The sequence below is a fragment of the Fusarium fujikuroi genome, chromosome FFUJ_chr05 (assembly GCF_900079805.1).
Source record: "Fusarium fujikuroi IMI 58289 draft genome, chromosome FFUJ_chr05".
Taxonomy (NCBI): Eukaryota; Fungi; Ascomycota; class Sordariomycetes; order Hypocreales; family Nectriaceae; genus Fusarium; species Fusarium fujikuroi.
This window is the reverse complement of record NC_036626.1, coordinates 1,113,332-1,133,398: the sequence shown is the minus strand read 5'-3', so window position 1 is coordinate 1,133,398 and position 20,067 is coordinate 1,113,332. Positions and strand designations below refer to the sequence as shown.

General features: G+C 47.6%; 10 protein-coding genes; 6 read left to right on the top strand and 4 right to left on the bottom strand.

The window, feature by feature from the left end:
* Positions 1-380: 380 nt before the first annotated feature.
* Positions 381-1,420, bottom strand: FFUJ_07114 (related to lactonohydrolase; the record flags this gene model as incomplete). XM_023577330.1 has 2 exons in its annotated part: positions 381-687; positions 741-1,420. The coding sequence occupies 2 exons, from the start codon at positions 1,418-1,420 to the stop codon at positions 381-383; spliced, it is 987 nt and encodes a 328-aa protein (XP_023430417.1).
* Positions 1,421-1,891: 471 nt separating this feature from the next.
* Positions 1,892-3,667, bottom strand: FFUJ_07113 (related to sugar transporter; the record flags this gene model as incomplete). XM_023577329.1 has 7 exons in its annotated part: positions 1,892-2,134; positions 2,183-2,258; positions 2,309-2,484; positions 2,534-2,676; positions 2,730-3,155; positions 3,204-3,440; positions 3,490-3,667. The coding sequence occupies 7 exons, from the start codon at positions 3,665-3,667 to the stop codon at positions 1,892-1,894; spliced, it is 1,479 nt and encodes a 492-aa protein (XP_023430416.1).
* Positions 3,668-4,051: 384 nt separating this feature from the next.
* On the top strand, positions 4,052-5,145 carry FFUJ_07112 (related to 3-oxoacyl-[acyl-carrier-protein] reductase; the record flags this gene model as incomplete). XM_023577327.1 has 6 exons in its annotated part: positions 4,052-4,119; positions 4,176-4,649; positions 4,698-4,755; positions 4,810-4,862; positions 4,913-5,035; positions 5,085-5,145. The coding sequence occupies 6 exons, from the start codon at positions 4,052-4,054 to the stop codon at positions 5,143-5,145; spliced, it is 837 nt and encodes a 278-aa protein (XP_023430415.1).
* Positions 5,146-5,651: 506 nt separating this feature from the next.
* FFUJ_07111 (related to 3-oxoacyl-[acyl-carrier-protein] reductase) lies at positions 5,652-8,101 on the top strand (the record flags this gene model as incomplete). XM_023577326.1 has 6 exons in its annotated part: positions 5,652-5,773; positions 5,848-6,378; positions 6,428-6,864; positions 6,920-7,179; positions 7,227-7,583; positions 7,637-8,101. 6 exons carry the CDS (start codon positions 5,652-5,654, stop codon positions 8,099-8,101), a joined length of 2,172 nt encoding a protein of 723 aa, XP_023430414.1.
* Positions 8,102-8,430: 329 nt separating this feature from the next.
* Positions 8,431-9,267, top strand: FFUJ_07110 (uncharacterized protein; the record flags this gene model as incomplete). Its single annotated transcript, XM_023577325.1, has 1 exon — positions 8,431-9,267. One exon carries the CDS (start codon positions 8,431-8,433, stop codon positions 9,265-9,267), a length of 837 nt encoding a protein of 278 aa, XP_023430413.1.
* Positions 9,268-9,294: 27 nt separating this feature from the next.
* FFUJ_07109 (probable beta transducin-like protein) lies at positions 9,295-10,926 on the bottom strand (the record flags this gene model as incomplete). Its single annotated transcript, XM_023577324.1, has 1 exon — positions 9,295-10,926. The coding sequence occupies one exon, from the start codon at positions 10,924-10,926 to the stop codon at positions 9,295-9,297; it is 1,632 nt and encodes a 543-aa protein (XP_023430412.1).
* A 578-nt stretch (positions 10,927-11,504) lies between these two features.
* On the top strand, positions 11,505-13,103 carry FFUJ_07108 (probable beta-xylosidase; the record flags this gene model as incomplete). Its single annotated transcript, XM_023577323.1, has 1 exon — positions 11,505-13,103. One exon carries the CDS (start codon positions 11,505-11,507, stop codon positions 13,101-13,103), a length of 1,599 nt encoding a protein of 532 aa, XP_023430411.1.
* A 1,780-nt stretch (positions 13,104-14,883) lies between these two features.
* On the top strand, positions 14,884-16,480 carry FFUJ_07107 (uncharacterized protein; the record flags this gene model as incomplete). XM_023577322.1 has 2 exons in its annotated part: positions 14,884-14,985; positions 15,044-16,480. The coding sequence occupies 2 exons, from the start codon at positions 14,884-14,886 to the stop codon at positions 16,478-16,480; spliced, it is 1,539 nt and encodes a 512-aa protein (XP_023430410.1).
* Positions 16,481-17,368: 888 nt separating this feature from the next.
* FFUJ_07106 (uncharacterized protein) lies at positions 17,369-17,674 on the bottom strand (the record flags this gene model as incomplete). The annotated part of the gene is made up of 1 exon (XM_023577321.1): positions 17,369-17,674. The coding sequence occupies one exon, from the start codon at positions 17,672-17,674 to the stop codon at positions 17,369-17,371; it is 306 nt and encodes a 101-aa protein (XP_023430409.1).
* Positions 17,675-18,902: 1,228 nt separating this feature from the next.
* FFUJ_07105 (related to nitrogen metabolic regulation protein nmr) lies at positions 18,903-19,999 on the top strand (the record flags this gene model as incomplete). XM_023577320.1 has 3 exons in its annotated part: positions 18,903-19,478; positions 19,530-19,871; positions 19,922-19,999. 3 exons carry the CDS (start codon positions 18,903-18,905, stop codon positions 19,997-19,999), a joined length of 996 nt encoding a protein of 331 aa, XP_023430408.1.
* Positions 20,000-20,067: the final 68 nt, after the last annotated feature.

The following is a 20,067-nucleotide window of genomic DNA, read 5'->3' as shown; positions in this document are numbered from 1 at the left end:
TTGGATCTCCCCGCGATGTTGTTAGCTTGTTGGAGTAGGTTAAGATGGGCGACGGCATATGAAGAGCAGTGACTTGGAGTAAGAATCTATAGGTATATCATTTACCGAGCTTCAATTGCCGTATGATGTAAGAGCCAAGGCATTCGCTATGCGGTTTTGCTCTCGTGATAAACTGGGATTGTTTGGGAAACGGCCGGCTTTAGCTTCAGACGCCGAAGCAGAGGCCGAAGATCGGCAAACGGCAAATGCCTCCATAAATGGTCAAGCTTCGTATCAGCAAATCAGCACGTGGAATGAAGAATCATTTGCCGCGATATTAATAGTGATAAAAATAATGAATACAATTTTGTGGCCGTTAGTCCCCCCAAATAAGCATGTCGTCAGATGCCGAGCAGCGCTCCCTTGACACCGCTGGCTAGCTGAGCTCTCCAAATCTTGTGCTCGTTCAGCATAAACAACTCCCCGTTTCTACCAAAACAAAAGTTCGCAACACCTCCAGAAATAAGGATCTTACCAAGTAAGACACCACCTGGTGACCAGACATTTACGCCATCGCCACAGCCACTGTAAACGTTGCCCTTCGTATCCATTTTGATGCCGTCAGGGATTCCGGTGTCTGCCATGGCGAACACTCTTTTGTTTGTGAGGAATGGTTCGCCTGAGATGGTTGATAAGTCAAAAGCATATCTATGGATTATTAGTAGGTTGTCTCGGTGATACTTTGACGTCGGGCGACTTACATGGTCCTCGCTCTGGTGTCATCGGTAGTTCCATCGCCGTGAATCCAGTCCGTATCAGTGATGTAGACGACCTTCTCATCAGGACTGAATGAGATACCGTTTGGTCTGCCAAATCCATCTGCAACAACTCGAATTGACTCGTCTTTGGGATCATATCGATAGACCTGGTTTCGTAGCTGGGGGGCTGGCCTTATACCCTGCTCGTATCCATAAATTGGATCTGTGAACCATATGGAGCCATCAGAATGAACAACCACGTCATTCAGAGAATTGAAGTCTCGCCCGTAGAACGATGTAACAATCGCTGCGCATCTGTAAGGTGCGATAGGCTGCATAAATACAAGACCACCTGGTGTAGTCAGGGATCCTTGCGAGCAGAATAGCACGCCGCCGTTGTAATTCACACCACCATTGGCCATGATAACATCAGGCGCGTTAACTTCTTCGCAGCCAATGAACTTCCCATCGGGGGAAAGTTGGACTTTGCTTATTTGGATCGTCTTCTGGCCGGTCGTAGGGTCTGGGAATTGGTTGCTCGTGATGAACAGGGCATTTTCTTCTGGAATGAAGACGCCAGCCTCGTGGGCGAAGGGATACTGGTCATTCTCGTGGATCACCTCGACTGTTGAAGAAGCATCAAAGATAGCACTGGCACCTTCGTTGTAAATCTTGAATGACATCGTGCCGAGTGGTAGTGAGGGTTGTATGCCGAGGTTGAAGTGCCGGGGTAGCTAGACAAGCGGGATATGAAGAAGAGGATGGCATAACACAACAAATATTGGGGCATCGGGCTCTGGAATTTGGAGGTTGAGCTGAGTTACGTGCCGTTACCCCTCAGCGGCTAATGCTGAACTTAATTCCGTTCCCAATGTGGAAATGTCTGCAGCGGGTGGCTCAAATGCCGAAGCCACGCAGCCAGAATACGTAAACTCTGTGCATATGAACGATAGAATCACCCAATCAAGCATTATTTGGCAGTAAGTGATATTCATGTAACTTTCCAATGACATCGTTAAAGATGTATCAATGACATTGATTACTATTCGCTCGTTTATCCTCTCTGGAGCCGTCAACTAAATCTTCAAGACTATTTTACAACTCATGAATAGTATATCCTCAACTCTCAACTCTCAGTAGTAATTCTGAGTAGATTAAGCAGCAGTCTTGTTTCCAACAGTCTCCATCATAACAACAGCAGCATTGGTCTTCTCATCAACCTGGCTGATAATGTCCTCTCCACCAAAGAGGTGGTCAACATCCTCCAACTCGAGACCTTTGGTTTCAGGGAAGAAGAGGAAGATGATAGGAACCCAGAGACTGTTCAGGACTGCGAAGATGATGTATGTCCTCCAGCCAATGTTATCAATGGAGATAGGAGTGATTTGAACAATCATCTGGAAAAGAGTTAGCAGAACTATGTGTTGGAGAAAGGGGTGGCATACGTAGTTGAAGATCCAGTTAGCAGCGGTAGAGATAGAAGAGCCACGCTGTCTGAGGCGAAGAGGAAGGATCTCAGAGCTGTAACCTGTTAGTATTGAAACATAAAGCTTGGTATGAGCATTACTTACGGATAGACCCAGACTGTGGCCTGGAAACCAATGGTAAAGGCACCCTGGAAGACAAACAGCATAGCTGCAGCTGCAATACCCGCGGCGTGTGCTGTAGAAGTGTTGTTCTCGACCTGGTAGATCAAACCTGCCTGGACAGCCATAGTAGCAGCCATGACACTGATCATGGATAGGAGCTTTATCAAGTTAGCTTAGTGTATAAGGAGAGTATTTCACTATACTTACAAGAGGTCTTCGTCCAAGGCGATCAATCAAGACCCAAGGAATGAAAGAGGCAACAAAGAACCAGGTCTGGAGGAAACCTGACATGAGGGCTGACATGTGAGCAGAGAAACCGACACTCTTCTCAAAGAGGGTGCTTGAGTAGTCTACAGATGATCAGCATAGCTCATTAACATGATAAAGAAAGGCCTAAACATACAAATGATGGCGTTGATCCCCCCAAGCTGCTGGGCACTCTGAAGGAAAATGCTCAAAATAAGTCGCTTTCGAGACTTGATGCTATCTTCCTTGAGAAGATCCTTCCAGGAACCTGCATCGATAGATGTCTCGTAGGCAACAGTCTGGGTGATGACACTATGAAGAACCTGAACTTGAGGATCATCAGTAGAAGTGCCCTGGATTCGAGCAAGGACTTGAAGGCACTCCTCAGGTCTGTCGTGTGCTGCCAACCAACGTGGTGTTTCGGGAATAACAAACAGGAGACCCATTATAGCCAGGATCGGAACACACTGAAGAATGACAGGAACACGCCAAGCATAGCTGCCGGTGTGGGATGATAGGGCATAATCGATCCAGTAAACGAGGAAGATACCGAAGTTGAGAGTCGAAAGCTGAGCGCAGACAACTATATGATATTAGGGGGTGATTTCTCATGGTCAGGGACCAGACGTACAGATACCACGACTTGACTTGGGACTAAACTCAGCCTGCATGACAGGAACAGTAGAGTTGACAGTACCCATGCCAACGCCCGCGACGATACGACCAACGATCATCATAGCTCGTGTATAAGAAGCGGCTTGGAGAACGGCGCCGATGGTCAAGAACACGCAACCGACGAAAACAGAGCGTCGACGACCGAGCTTCTCACCCCAGATAGAAGAGAAGACAGCACCAAAGAAACATCCGACTAGTAACTGTCAGTGACCAACATAGTGCATTGGCGAAGTGGAACTTACTCTCGTAGATGGCGACAATAACGCCGATCATATCAGAATCGGGACTATCAAAAGTGTCTTTGAAAGCCGTAGTGTTGACAAGACCTCCCATGAGGCCATTGTCATAACCGATGAGCATAAAGCCCAACGATGTCAAGACACTGACGGTCAAGATGAGGCTCTGGCCCTGCAACTCCATGATGAATAGTTGATCGACTTAAGAACAATGAACTGGGGTGTTTGATATGCCTTGTATCGTGGAGAGCGAAAATTAAATCCAAAAAGTAGAGACGGAGGATGGGTTAATAAAGACCAACCCACATTCCCAAGCTTAATACGACTCTACTCCATGGGGACCCCATGTTTGCGGGGGAAATGGCTAGTGACTCCTTCTCCAGGATCCATTAGTTAGAGCTAATTTCAATTGCCGTCGGTGTTTGAAAAAAAGGAGTCGCCGATGGTAAATGGCTTCGGAATAGCGGCAGAGCTAAGTTTTAGCTTCTCGCCCTCTATAAGATGAGCAAGTAAAGTCAATAACGAGCAATTGCATGATTTGCATAAACAATTTTGGAACCATACAAGGATGACGCTTCGATTGCAGGCGATAGACAACAACCTCAAAGGCCGATTGGCTTTGGTGACGGGTTCAAGGTGAGTTTTTGCCATTTTGTCGGAGGTGTATTGTCAGCCAGACTAACGATTTGTAGTGGCGGAATAGGTTCCGCTGTTGCGAGAGCCTTTGCTGCTCAAGGATGTGATGTTGGTCTGCATTATTCTTCTAGTAAAGAAAAGGCAGACAAGCTTGCACAAGAGTTGAGTGAGACATACCCATCTCAGCTGTTTGTGCCTGTGCATGCAGATCTTTCACAGCGAGAGTCGACAAGAGCTTTGGTTTCAAGCTTATTGAGCCAAGATTTTGTCTCATCTAAGCACAAGGCAGTTTCCATCCTAGTGGCAAATGCCGGCTTGGGAAGACGGATCCGTGATGTTGTGGAGATTGGAGAGGATGACTGGGATGAGATGATGGAGGTCAACAGCCGAAGTCAGTTTGTCGTTACCAAAGCTTGTCTTGCTGGGATGAGACAGCAAGGCTGGGGGCGAGTTATACTGGTTGGAAGTATTGCTGCTCGTGGAAGCGGGCTGAATGGATGCCATTATGCTGCTTCGAAAGGTGCTTTGACGTGAGTAACACAGAAGATTTCGTGTGATCACACGCTGACAAGTCATAGTTCAATGGGTCAGAATTTGGCCACTTTGTTGGCACCTGAAGGCGTTACAGTCAATATCGTAAGTTTTTCGAGCTATCTATCAAACTTTGTGAAACTAACGGTTTATGTGTAGGTCTCGCCAGCTATGATTGGCTCAACGGGCATGATCCCACCGCCTATCTCAGAGTAAGATCTTCCCGTTAATCCAACATTGACTTAGCTAATGTTGGTTGTAGAACCTGGAATAAAGGATGTGATTTGGACGAGCTGAAAAAGACTGATCCTGGCCTGGCCATTGCTGCATCTATTCCAGTTCATCGTCTCGGCTCACCCAATGAGGTCTGTGAAGCGATCATTATGTAAGTCCCGTTGAACTCACTGATTTTCATTGTCTAATGCGTGTCATAGGCTGGCAAGAAATGGATACATGACTGGACAGGATATTCTACTTAGTGGTGGTTTGAAATAGGTCACTAGACTCTGATTTCACCAACAGCTGGATCAACTAAGATTAACTAGAATTTAAGATAGATCTTTCTTACTGTGTAATTCGTATAGATTAGAATTAAGACATTCTGGCTGCAGGTTATCCTCTTGTTCCCGATCCCTCGTTAATGTTAATATCATGTGTTTAAAGTCGGGGCAAGTGGAAAATCCACAATTTATTCCCTTAGGCGACCCATTCCCTTGGAGAAGCTCTCACACTTTAGTGCTTTAGTGTGATACGATTCAAAGGCCGGGGCCTTCAGCTTCAATAGCCATCACCAATAATTCTCAGCTTCCATGCCATTTTCTAGAATCTAGACCCCCTAGTCAGGCTCTGTAGCGGAATATTCCGTCGTAGCTCAGTATCTTCAAGTCCTGTGACATCGGTACATGTCCATAGCTCAAAGCTTAACCCAAGCCATGCCATTCTAGGCCTCCTAGGCCCATGTCGTCGTATGATTAGTTGACCAAGACCCTCATCGTATTCAAATGCCGCGTTCCCCCTCTCCTCTCCTCTCGGTGTTTGAAAACCATCCCACGCATGATGACGCCGCCGACGGTACCAGAGACCGAGAAGAGGGTTTCGAGAGCCTGCGTGAGCTGCAGATCTCGTAAGACCCGATGTGACCTGTAAGTCATGCCGATTGCCGACTCTGGCTGAAGAAATCAATTGACGTGTGAGAAGTGACTCGAGTGGCGTGCCTGGAGACCCTCCATGTCGGCGATGCATCGAGAAGAATCAAGAATGTATCCTCGCTACATCTCGACGCGGTGGTCGTCGTATCAAGGGACAGCGTCTCGGTTACTCTAGATCAGCGAATGATTCCCATCAAGCATCGCCAAGCAGACCAATCAACCGAATGCATTCAGTGCCAGCGCAAGAACCCCGTGAACCAGACCAACATAGTGAATGGTTATCATCAAATCTTGGGTCACCTCTAGACCAGCAGTCCGAGGATGACGAAGAGCCTACAGGTGATGCAGTGCGACTCAAGGGTCACTTCACGTCGTCGGATCTTCTGAATCCGTCTGATGCATTGGATTTGCTGGCTCATGTGGCTGATATGGAACCCGAGGGACACGCACAAACACAAGATGCTGAAGGTGACCCTGAAAACTCTACAAGGATGGCAAACACATCCCAGGGTGTTTGCGACTATCCACCTGTTACTTCTGGAGCATTGACACTTTCTGAGGCATCCTTTCTCATCGAACAGTAAGCTCCTCTACACACATACTCTAAGATCCAGACTAATCTAGGAAAGCTACCGTGACAACTTTCATATCTTCTTCCCTATCGCCTACAGCGCAGTCTTCGACTCCAGCCGTATCCTAGAATTCATCGAGCACGAACCATATCTCATCACAGCCATCCTCACCGTCGCCACAAAAGATGATCCCTCGTGGTCCAGGGCCCATAATGCCTGTGCGAGACATATGGAGACTCAAATCTCCAAGCTGATATACACCGGCTCTACTACCGTCGGTGCAGTCGAAGCGTTATTGATACTCGCCGAGTGGGCACCTCAGCCACTCGAGGAGAACCTCATGATCGGGTGCGGCAAAGAGGACCAGGGATCGTGGATGCTGGTCGGTGTTGCTATTCGTCTTGCATATCTGCAGAACCTCGAGCAAACTGGTCTTGTGCAGAGAGTTGAAGGTGCGCCGGATCACCTTAGTAGAAAGCGAATAGCTTGGGCTGGTAAGTAACTTCATCTCCACCATGCGGCGCTCTTCAGTGACTAACGGGAAGGCAGCTTGCTATATGAGCGATCGCCAAGTTTCAATAAGACTCGGAAAAGGATTCTGGTCTCGTGGTCCAGGTCCATCCGTGAACCTTCGAGCGGCTGACTTTCCATATCTCCAAACACAAAAGCTGGGCAACGATAACCTAGCTCTACTATTTCAAGCACATCTTGAAATTACTCAGTTATTCAGTAACGCGCATGATATTCTATACTCGTCAACAAGTCATAGAGAGCAGCTATACATAGGAGGAGAGTACGTGAGATACATTGTAAGCAACCTTTCTCGATCCATAGCGATATACAGCTAACTCTGTAGGATGACTTCTCCTCGGTCCTCCGTAAATGGAAACTCTCTTGGGGCGGTCTCAGCTTCATCCCTCGCGTCAAAGCATCTCTTATGTTATCATATGATTTTCTTCGCCTATATATCAACGCATTTGCTTTTCAAGCCAACTTAAATCGCATTGTTCGACGATCAAAGAAAAGACCATCGGGTCCTTTATTCTCGGAACTTGCCGCTGCACCAGATGCACGGTTCATTTACGAGTCTATCGACGCCGCAAATTCTATCTTATGCACGCTCAACAGCTTCATAGACCCCACTGAAGCTTTTAAGTATATGCCACTCAAGTTCTATCTTTATGTCATCTACGCTGCAGTATTTCTCTTCAAGGTAAGCATATCTTTAATTCATTCGGGAGCAAGTCTGACAATAATCATCTGCAGGCCATTTTTGCCGGAGCCATCAAACAGTCCGAAGCACGAGGTGTGCGTCGTGCCATCTACGAGACCATCTCCCGTCTACAAAAAACTTCAAATAACCAACAAGGTCTCGGTCAGCGCTACGCTAGGTCTCTTAGGCTTCTGTGGCTGAAGATGCTCGGAAAGTCAAGATCACGGAACCCCGAAGTTGAAGGACGATCAGACTCTTTGGCCTTGACCAGCCACGGAGCTTTACAGTCACAAGCTGAATCAAGTGAAGGGCATATGAACTCTGATCCGTTTAACAGCTTCTCGTGGAAGGATCTCCATTCTTTGGGGGAGTTTATATCCAATGATGGAACCTCACTTTTCAATGACAATTTCATCATAAGCCCAGAACAGGACTCGGTACAGGGAGCTGAAGGGCCTGAACATTTCAGCGGGAACTTTTATTCGGGCTCGTTGGGAGAGATCGATATAATATTCTAATAAACTATCCACGAGAATGCAAATTCCAAGGAACATAATCAAAAGCTTTGTAGCATGGTGATATCTGCAGCCTCGGTCATTGGGTTCACATCTCACATCTCACATCTCACTTCACTGGCGGGAAATATCTCCTATTCTCGCTCTTCTCGCGCTGTTCGGCTTATTGCGTTAAAGAGTCCTAGTGCTTATTATCTGCTGTCATGACTCCACTGAAGGCTCTTTCAACCCCTCAACCTCATAGAGCCATTCTTGGTATAAAGAGGCTTACATTGTCAGCTTATAGTGATCTCAAATTACAACTCGACAGCTCAACAAATCAAACTTTCAAAATGGCGGCATCTCAAAGCAAAGACCTCCCTTCTTCCTCGTACTTTTCTGCTTTCGCGGCAAATTATCTTCAACAAACCGGAAGAAGCACGTACCGTGTCCTTGACTTGGCTATTGATAGTATTCAAGCCACAAAACCTATCACCAAAGACTCGGTGGTTCATGATAATGCTGCCGGTCCGGGAATCGCAGCCTTGGTTCTTGTTGACAGACTCGCGGCCGATGAGCTGCCTCAGATACTGGTGACGGATAACGTACCTCCAATGGTCCAAGCCGCCAAAGATTCTTTTACTTCGCTCCCACGGCTTGAAGCGAAGGTTCTTGACTCGCAGAGTCTAGAGGGAATTTCTGATGAGCACTTCACACACAGTATCCTCAACTTCAGTGTTTACACCCTGGCCGACCCCGTAAAAGGCGTCAAGGAGATCTACCGTACACTCCAGCCTGGTGGGCTAGCCGTCATCTCATGCTGGAAACGCTTCGGTATTGGTGAGCTCATCCACGCCGCCCAAGCGATTGTCCGACCAGACCTTGCACCTCTGAAAATGCCCCATCCTGAATTCTTTGAACCAGGTGTTCTGGAAAAGACGACGATCGAGGCTGGGTTCGACTCTTCCAAGTTCAAACTTGTGGAGGATAGTATCGTCGTCAGTGGGCCTGAACTGGAAGATGGACTGAAAAAGTTTATGCTTGGAGATCTGATGCGTCCTGCTCGAGCGGGATATAGTGGGGAGGAGGAGGAGAAGTGGCCAGAGGCTGTTGATGAGGTACTCAAGAAGGAAGTAGGATCTCACGGGGGAATCAGATTTGAGGGCTGGGTTCTTCTAGCTCAGAAGTAGAGGGACTGGGGTTTTAGCTACCCAGCTTTAGTTTTTGAGGATTATCTGATCATGAAGAGCTATCATAGCCACCATTTCACCATCACGGATATGATATGTCGACTGAGGATATATCTTAACCATTCCCGATCGAATGCCATTCTCCCAAAGAGTATTCGGTCGATATAAATCATTCTTCTCCTTGAGAATGGCAAGATGAGATTTGATACCTTCTATATCATCCTTCCTGACTATCCATCCAATAGTCAACGGAGACGAACCTTTTAGGTTTGGCTTACAATGAATTGCAAGCCTGGCATAAAAGAGATCATCCTTAGAGGGGAGAAACGTAAATGATTCTGAACTCCAGCTCTTGGACCCTGATGCTTCGAGAATTGTCAATGATATCTTCTCCATAGCGCAACCCAGGACAACCGTAGAGGGTTTGTTTCTGCCATATAGTGGAGAGTTGTGGCGAATGAAATGCTGAATATAAATATGTGTTGGCTTGATTGAAAGCGTACGTGTCGTTTCAACCTCACGAACTAGTTGTTCTCCCGTGTTGATTCGAGCGTATTGGCCACAACTGTCCAAACGTCCAAGCTTGATGCCATACCATATATCTTTCTTTGGATCTGACTGGTGGGTGATATCCAAAATGGCGTAGAACTCATCGGATCCCGGTTTATGCTCAACCAGACGAACTTGTAAATGCAGGCCCTTGTTCGTCATTTCATATGGTATGTCGACCTGCTTTGGTAAAATACCACGGCAATGATCGCTGTAGAAGTTTTCTGGTGAAGGAGCAAGAAGACCGCTGAATGTTGGTGCTGGTGAACTTGGTTCTGAGCGCCATGCGAACAGTGTATGGTCTGGCTGTTTCTTGACGATCTCCTCTTGCAGTCGTATAAAGGCATGATTGCCTTCGCCGTAGAGGAGAGGCATATGAACATCAAAGATGCCTAGTAAGCAGTATGCTTGGTCTTCTATGCGAGTTGTTCGTCGCCTTGCTGCCCATGACATTCTCGTGGCCGCTGAGAAGGATCCGAGATCGCCCACATAAAGGACCTTCCTGGGAATCCCAGTGATTTGAGCTACTTGACTCGCCAGGCTCATGCCCTCAAGCTCTTGAGGATCTCCTTCTTCGTCAGCAGTCGTATCCATACGAAAGAAGCCATTAACGAGGTGTTCTCTGTATCGGTTCTTTGATATCTCTCCAATCATGGTCCAGTTTGCATCGAAGAACTGGCGAGCTCGAGGAGCCAAGAGTTCTTGTAATGTCCAACCCCGTGTAAACCACCGTGCTTCTCCGAGAGACTCGTCAACTTGACCCGAACGTTCCTCGTGGACCACGTCTTCAAGGTATATATAGCAGACAGCCGAGTTTCGATACCAAGAGAACATGGAGTTGATGGCTTCTGAGAGTTCTGCACTACTGGACTTGTCAATGCAACATGTGTCGACCCAACAGTAGTCGAGCCTGTCTTTTTGAGCTTGCTTGGCGCATAATTCGATCTTTCTAAACCCTTTTTTGAGCTTCATGTCGGATGAATTGATAAGCATCTCTTGAAAGAGGACCTCCTCACTAGCTTGACCCCATGTATGCGATAAGATCGCATATTCGGGGACACTACTATAGAACTCTTCCAGTTTCAACGTCGAAACGTTGATGAGATACATATTGTCAATTGGTCTGGTGTATATGGAAAGAAAGGTGGGAAATCATGGGAGTCAGCTCGAGGAGCTGGGTAAGGTTGCAGAAAATAGACGCATGGTCGCTGTGCTGTGGCTATGCAAGATGGCTATTGGCTATACCACTTAGTTATAGGCGAGCAGGGTAATTCTCCGCATCCAAGCTAGAAGGCCCCAGGACATGACCACTACATAGAAAAGGAATAGTAGTTCCCTTTGCCAGGTTATATCAGAGATATGATCCTAAATAGACGTGAAGGCACTTGCGGGAGTTGGGTGACCGTCTCTGTCATGGGTATAGTAAGGAATTTCCTAGCGCATACAAAGTATCCGGACACTTAGGAGCGATACTCCGCGAGAGTGGGGAGGTGGTCTGATGGATCTGCATCACACCCATATATCTTGGGCTTGATGCTCGACCACATTCATCAGGCTAAAAGGCTCGTTTTTAGTCTATCGGTAAAGTAAACCGGTCATTCTTGCCGGGTCAGAGTATAAGTTCGTGTGGCAGCCAACCTGTATTCTCACTTCAGCTTTTTGAAATTCAAGTCTGCAGAATCACCAAGATGCCTACTATTCGGAATCCCATCCTGCCTGGATTCAATCCGGATCCTTCGATTGTCAGAGTCGGCACTGATTACTATATAGCCACCTCGACATTTGAATGGTTCCCAGGCGTCCAGATTCATCATAGTACTGATCTTGCAAACTGGAAGCTCATCACTCGTCCCCTGGATCACAAAAGCCTTTTAGATATGAGGGGAGATCCAGATAGTGGTGGAATCTGGGCACCTTGTCTTTCACACGACGGTCAGAAGTTTTGGCTTGTATATACCGATGTGAAGAGAAAGGACGGGACATTCTGGGACTTGAAGAACTACATCACTTCCTCTGAGTCCATCTATGGTCCTTGGGCAGACCCTATCCATGCCAACTCTTCAGGTATCGATCCTTCACTATTCCACGACGATGATGGTAGAAAGTGGTTCGTCAATCAGAGGAGAGACCACCGTTTTCCAAACAGAGATCATTTCTGTGGCATCATGCTACAGGAGTTTGACCCAGAAGATGGAAATCTTGTCGGTCCGCAGAGGAAGATCTTTGATGGGACTGAAATTGGTATAACGGAGGGGCCGCACATTTATAAACGGAACGGGTGGTATTATCTTCTTACAGCCGAAGGTGGAACTTCATACGATCACTCGTGCACTCTTGCTCGATCTCGAAGTGTCTGGGGTCCCTACGAGCTGCATCCGGACAAGTACATTCTATCCTCTCGAGAGTCTCCATCAGCCGAACTTCAACGTGCAGGCCATGGAGATCTTGTCGAGACACCAGACGGAAGAACATATCTTGTTCATCTTCTCAGTCGACCGATAACAGAAAATCGCCGGAGTGTTCTTGGACGTGAGACAGCTATTCAAGAAGCATTTTGGAAAGACGATGACTGGCTATACGTCAAAAACGGGCCAGTACCTTCGACACTGGTTGATGTGCCGGGCACACGAAATGAAGACGATAACTGGCGAGAGATTCGATACACTTTCGAAAGTGGTTTACCTATCGACTTTCAGTGGCTTCGCACGCCAGAGCCAGAGAAAATCTTCTCTGCAAATGGAAAAATGGTTCTGCATGGGCGTGATGCTATCGGCTCCTGGTTCGAACAAGCCCTCGTAGCTCGTCGCCAAACTCATTTCTCATATGATGCCGAAACAGTCATCGACTTCAAGCCTGAGAACGAACGCGAGTTTGCGGGTCTTACTGCTTACTATAGCCGCTTCAAATTTTTCTATCTTCACATCACAGCCAATGAAGATGGCGAGAGACTCTTGTCCATCATGAGCTCGGAAGAATCGTGGCCTACGGGGTCGCTCCGGATTCATCATCTTGATCCGATAAGTCTCCCACCAGCAGGAAAAGTCAAATTGGCGCTCACTATCAGGGAGACCGAGTTGCAATTCTATTACTCAATTGAAGATAAGCCACATGAGAAGTACGGACCTGTCTTGGACGCTTCTCAACTCTCAGACGAATGCAGTTGTGGTCCACGAGGTTCTGGGGGTTCTTTCACTGGTGCGTTTGTGGGTATGGCTTGTTCGGACTTGAATGGGAATGGCAAGTCAGCAGAGTTTGACTGTTTTGTGTATCGTCCTGTAAAGAAATAATAAGAGGGTGTTTGGTAGTTGAGGCTTCAGAATAGCCAAGAATGATGAATACGGCTACTGTTGTGCTCGACCTAGAGTATGTCTCGAATGACGCAATTCCTAAAAGTGCCGAGAGTAACCATCATCTTGAGTTTCGTCTCCATCAATTAGTGAAATCTAAATTCTCCATAAACTCAAACATCATCGGATTCCTCCGCGGAGCTCCCGGCCTCCGTTTCGGAGCAACAGACAAAGAGTCGAGTCGCCGCGGTCGAAGCCGTTGCCCAGAACAGCAACTATCCTCGATCGAGCTCATTGCGGCGCGTCTTACGCACTATCAGGAGAGTGTCAGCCTTATCGGGATTCCGCAGCACACCAATTCGATACGCGCGTTGAAGGATAAGCCTCACTCGCACTTTGCGATTGGCGAGCTGGCGAGTGGTGAAGGGGCGGATAGGCCGGAATCGGAGTATTGGGCGAGCTAAGCCACGACGACTAACATCGAGGCTACGTAGATGATGTTGCTGATCAGTCGAGACAACGACTCCAAAAATAACGGATTTGTCTTATATAAAGTCTCAGTCTTCAATTAAGAAGACGATATTTCGAATAGACCATTCCATTGTATTCGTCACTACCACTTTGTCATTGGCATCACCGCTTCCCTTCTCATAAACCCTGTTCAAATCTGACTTTGCAACCATGTCGATCGTCATGAACCATATCAAGAGCTTCCTATCAGGAAACTCTATGACAAACTCACCGAACCAATACTACTCAACATCTGAAAAGAACGCAAACTCCTACCAATTGCAAACCGCATCACACAATGACCCAACTCCTCCACCCCCATACTCTTCAGGACCTACCGGTGACCAGCACACGCCAAAGCCAGTTATCCTAGAATTCCAGCGGCCGTCGCAGCAAGGCTACCGGGTATCTCGGCCAGAGGGGAGGAATGATCAGCGATTTCTATATCGTCATGACTGAAACATTCTTCTGGCATCGGGAGAAATGATACCTTGTCTCTGGAGGGCTCAAAGCTCTGTTAAAATTGCTTTTAGAGACTCTTCTCGAATATCATGCATTTATAGCGAGATACCCCGCTGTGGGTACTGCTTCAAACACCATCATCACTAAATCGGCGGCGGAAAGACAGTGGGGTCCAGGGCCAACATGAAGACGGAAGGAAAAATCTGAAACTCGAAGGAATAGACAATCTCAATCTCGTTCCAGGATTGATCGGCATATAGGGTCGATGCTACAGGGTGCGGGACCCTAACAGGGCTATTAATTAGAGTGTAACTGTAACTAACGTCCAAACAGGGCTGAAGTTTCGTATCAATTGAACTCTCGTCATACTCGTCCACTTTTTAGAAACGGCTCTTTTTTTCCTAGAGAGAGAATCTCTTTGGTTCAGACACTATCATCACGTGAAATATTAAAGACCCTGTACCTGTAACGGCTGAGGTCGGGTGTACTAAAAAAACGCCAACGGGCGTGCTAAGGACGCCATGGCACGCTGACAAGACCCCAAAGACCGCTACGTAGCGAATCTTAGAGCTTACATCAGATCTGAAATTGGACAAGTGGGGTATTGTACGCCATCCCCCTTACTACGTAGTGTACTATCGATTTCCCTCCCTGATCAAGTTAAACACGCAACCCCTATCTTTATCTATATTTACTTGGGGAGATCCTTACTTAACACAATGTTTTAAGTCTTCCGGGTCGCTCGTTTCTTGCATCATTCATTCATTCATTCGCTTCTTGTTTGGTGTAAAAGATGGCCATCGCTGCCATGTCGGAGAAAACATCGCCATACCGCCGAACGGCGATGGTGGCTGCATGCGTATTGGTCTTTTTTATCCTTTTTGAGACTTATTATCTTTATTCAGATGCCGTGGGTTCCGTCCTGGCCACGCCCTCATTTGCTGCCTCGTAAACTGACACTTCCGCAGTGGACACCTTCACATGGGTTATCGTCTGGATCCAAATCGACCGGGGCTTCACCATCGGTCCATGCGCCATCGAAGCCAAAGAAGAAGGTCGTCAAGACGTCGCAGCTGCATTTCCTGCTGCCCGCCTCGAATCCGAATGACATGTTCTGCGCCATCGTCACTGCCGCCCTTGTAAACCGATATCCCGCTCCGTACATGGTTGGCTGGAAGGGTGAGGGCAAATACAACGCTTCCGCCGCGCATACAGCTAAGCTGTACTCGATCAAGAAGTACCTCGACGAACTCCCCCAAGGCGGTGACGATGACGACCTCGTGTTCTTCGGCGATGGATACGATGTTATGGCCCAGCTGCCCGTCGAGGTTGTGATTGAGCGCTACTTTAAGGTTGCAGCTGATGCCGACCGCCGGTTGGCTGACCGTTTTGGCATAACCGTTGAAGAAGCCCACAAACGCGGACTGAAGCAAACTCTATTCTGGGGTGCCGACAAGATGTGTTGGCCAGCCCTACACGAGGCCCAGTGCACCAAGATCCCCGGATCGCATCTCCCCGGTAATGTCTATGGTCCCAAGACTGGCGGCGGTGATGTCACATATCGCGACGCCAAGTACTTCAATTCAGGAAGCGTCATTGGACCTGTCGGGGACCTGCGCAACTTCATCAACGCTGGTATTGCAAGCTTAGAGGAGACTTTCGACCCCAACTTCAAATACAAGACGTCGGATCAGATCTACCTCGCTAGACTTTATGCGCGCCAGGAACTCTCGCGCGCTGAACAGGTTGAGAATGAGTACATGATGGCCAGCTTAGGCGACAACGCCACCGCCATCGAAACAAAGAACATCACTGAGTACCATGCCGCCATCGATTTCGAGTCGGATTTCGTGCAGACTGGATGCTTCGCCCATAGATGGATGAACAAGCTCAACTACAACAACTCGGACAACACAGCGACCATGTCCAAGGATGTCTACGACGTGGGCAAGACCTTCAAGCCCTATCGCATCCAGATGCCAACGAACGTCTACCAATCTCTCATCAAAGTCTTCAAATCTCTCCCCGCCGAGCTGGCCACAATGTCCGCCCGTGACTGGGTAGGCAGCCTAGCTCTCGACACAAACGTCGCTACACGCAGCATCTTCGGTTTCTACCACGCCACATGCAGCAAGCGAAATCTTATCTCCGACTTCAAGAAGTACTGGTTCCACCCCTACGCCGTGCCTCTGTTGCAGGCTGGCTTTAAAGCTACCAGGCAAGATGAGCCCATTACTGAGAAGCTCATTGACGGACGCAAGTGGGTTTACAAGACAGTATACCCTGACTCAGGAGCACCAGAGGACCAACTTGGTGGTGTCTTGACAGACTTCAAGAACGAGACATTCATTTCCTTTTCGACCCTATGCGGCGATTATTTAGACATTCTTGAGCCCAGACACTAAAATATGAAACTGTAATGAGGTTGGTTAACGGAGTCAAGGTGTATCGGCATAAAGGATCAGGGCAAATTGGGATTACCTACTGCATAACACTACACGGCTTCAATGTTTTTTTTTATATCTTCAAGGAATCAGGAAATTACGGTTAAGAATATACCACTAGTGACTTGACGAACCTTAGCAACATATATCGTGACTCAACATTCGCCATATGCCTCTGAATGTATACAAGTCAGTAACTCTTCAGCACGCCTGTCCCGTGATCATGTAGCTTCACATTTCTCTTGGAGTCTATCGCTGGGTGCTACTTTGTACCTTGCAATGTTCTTTTGACAAAAGTTTACGTCAACCCGAATTGTCTAATTACCGGAGCGGATGTCTGATCTCCGAGCTTGACCTGGCAGTCTAGGCTATCAGCAGACGTCTGTGACGGCCTGCGCCTCAGTCTGGAAGTTATGATGCAACAGCTCGATCATAAAGGTTGGCAGATATCATAACGCCTATATGATATATGCTATAGGAGACGCGGGGGTGGATACGAAAACCCCAAAGAGGTATGTATGTAACATCGTGACAGGCACATGACCAGTCCGTTGATACGGTATCAAAAGGCTATCGGGGCGATTACATGTCAGATGGTGACATATGGCCAAGGCTTGATGGAACTGCCTTCTTGCGGGGGTAAGCAAGACGTATTGAATACAGGCCAACACTCCATCTTACCAGAGCCGCCCTGGAACGATAACGGGAAGTGGGAGCGGACAAGGGCCGCTCGAGACCGCTGCTGTCCACGTCATTCACGCTGAGACAAGCAAAACACTGGCACTAACAATCTAAGACTTTTTAATTACCTAATTAATTAAATATCTCCTATGTTGCAAAAGTTCTAGATTACGAATCACTGCGCGGGCTCTCTATTGTCTCCGCCCCGACCCTCATATCCATATCCGCTGTGTATCGAGAGGCGGCTTGAATCAGGTGCTCATCACCCTTCAAGACACCCTTCTCCTGCAGGTCCTTCTTCAAGTCTGCCGGTGCCTCCTTATTTGTTTCAACGATATAATTCCCTTCTTTCTTCTCGCATATCCATGTCCATGCCCCGAATTTATCACAGAGAGCTTTATAGAACTCTTGGGGAATCTTGTGGGTCGTAAAGGGAAGAGTGCGGCTAAAGGTTGTTTCGTACTCGGGAGTCATGGCGATAGTGTTTGTTTTCAGCTTGGTGTTTTAATGGTTTGGGCAAGGTTGGTAGGGTACAAGGTTGTATATATACAATCGACACGATATTTATACTCAATTCAAGACACTGAATCTCTCGCTCTACTATAGTCGGCATATGATCAAGATGCAGTCGTTGACAGCTACCAATATCTTCACCATTTGACTACATGACTATATGTCTTTATAGTGATCGACTTTACTAATGAGGGCACGCACACAAGCAAGATTTCCATTGTATCAACGGCACTGCTGGATCAAGCGACATTATTCCATTCTCAGTATCGACAAGGCTAGTCTTGCTCCAGAACTCCCTTCTCCTGTAGTTTTTTCTTCAAGTCTATCGACTGATCATCATTTGTTTCGACTGTGATCATTTCCTTTGTTGCGTCATAGCGATTGACGAATTTAAAGTCCCAAGCTCCAAAAATGTCAATAAGCGCTTTATCAAGCTCTGTATCGTCTTTCACCAACTTCCTTGGAATACCGTGCTTGTAGATTGGAAGTTTGAGGTCAAAGGGCTTTTTGTATCCGAGTGCCATGATGAGACTTCTTTTGGCTGTCTGCCTTTCTATAACTATTCATTCGTATTATTTTGCGCTGCTTTGCTAAAGCTATCGGCGGGAGATAATTGCTGTGTTGCTGGGAAGTTGAGCATCGCGGTCCCTTTTATATCCAGCTTCAACAGACTGTGATTCATCATTGCACACTGCTATATATTCATCTGAACCATCAAGGGCTAGAGTGACAGAGCCTATCGGCTAGATCTGTGAATGCCATCGATCAGGTAAACGCAACTGCAGACAATCACTCCCCATATCAACCACGGCGAATCGCCCACGAAAAGAACTGGGATAGTCGGGGGTTAGTTCCTCCGTTACTCCAAAACGATAATGCGCACGATAATGAGATTGAGTTTATTGCGCCGGCTCCAGACCCACTCTCGGAGCGGCAGAGCGGACAATTATGGGGCCAAGAGCGGCATCCGCTGCGAGCAACTTCAATAACGACATGACAATCGATGGCGACAGCAAGAGACTCTGTTGATGCTGATAAAGCAGGCTGCAGATTTACCATCGCAGATATGCAGTCATTGTCATGAGATTGGCTATATAAGGAGGTCTTCCCTCGACCTAGACAGCACTCATCAGCTTCATTCAACAGCATTCTATTCACTCAACTTCAATTCCCTATAACAACTTCAACAATGCCTTCCAAGCTCATCGTTATTCTCGGGGCCACTGGCAATCAAGGTGGTTCCGTCGCTCAAGTCTTCCTCTCCGAACCAGGCTGGAAGGTCCGCGCCCTCACCCGCAACACCTCTAGCGCCAAAGCCAAAGCTCTATCCTCCAAGGGCGCTGAAGTCGTCCAAGCAGATCTCGACAACTCTTCTTCTTTAAAAGCAGCACTTGAGGGCGCTCACGCCATCTTCGCTGTCAGCGACTTCTGGGGTCTCTATTACAACGAGTCCAACAGATCCAAAACTGACCCTGGTCAGGCCCTCAATGACTGGGCTGCTCAGCATGAAGAACAGCAGCTGAAAAATGTCATTGACATTGCTGCCAAACTTCCCACGCTCGAGCGCTTTATTCTCTCGTCTCTTTCACATTCGGAGAAGTGGTCAAAGGGCAAATATACTCGCGTCTACCACTTTGATGGCAAGGCTCGTGCGACAGAGTATGCTCAAGCAGAGCACCCTGATCTGTGGGCCAAGACCAGTGTCTACCAAGCTGGGCTTTTTCTCAGCAACTTCGTTCTATTGCCGCCGAACCAGCCTTTCAAGGTCAGTCCATGATTTATTCACAATAAGCAAACCCAACTAACGTATGTCTAGAACGTCGATGGAATCGCTCAATTCGTCTCAACTCTTGACGTCGACACAAAGTTCCCCTACATCGCTCCTGAAGAGGATACCGGTCCCTTCGTCAAGGCTCTCATCATTGATGAACCTGCAGGCCACAACCTCATCGCCTACAGAGAGTGGCTGTCCGCCAATGACATCGCTGCTGCCTTCACAAAGGCCACTGGTATCCCGTCAAAGGCCATCAAGGACGATAATGCTATTCCCCCAGGTATATCTAACGAGCTTTTGGGCGAGATGATTGACTGTTTTTCCTACTTTAATGAGTTTGGCTACGAGGGTCGAGATGACCCAACTGTGGTTCATCCTCGCCATGTAAGTTCATGATTGTCTTTACTCTCACACAATCACTTACTCTAGTTTAGCTCAAGTCTGCACCAAAGCTTAGCACTGCTGAAGAATACTTCAAGAAGCAGGACTGGTCCAAGGTCTTTGGGTCTTAAGAGGAGTCCCTGAAAGGTATTGGCTAGGTACTATTGCAATCACTACAGAAGATGGAGTGTGGGGGTTG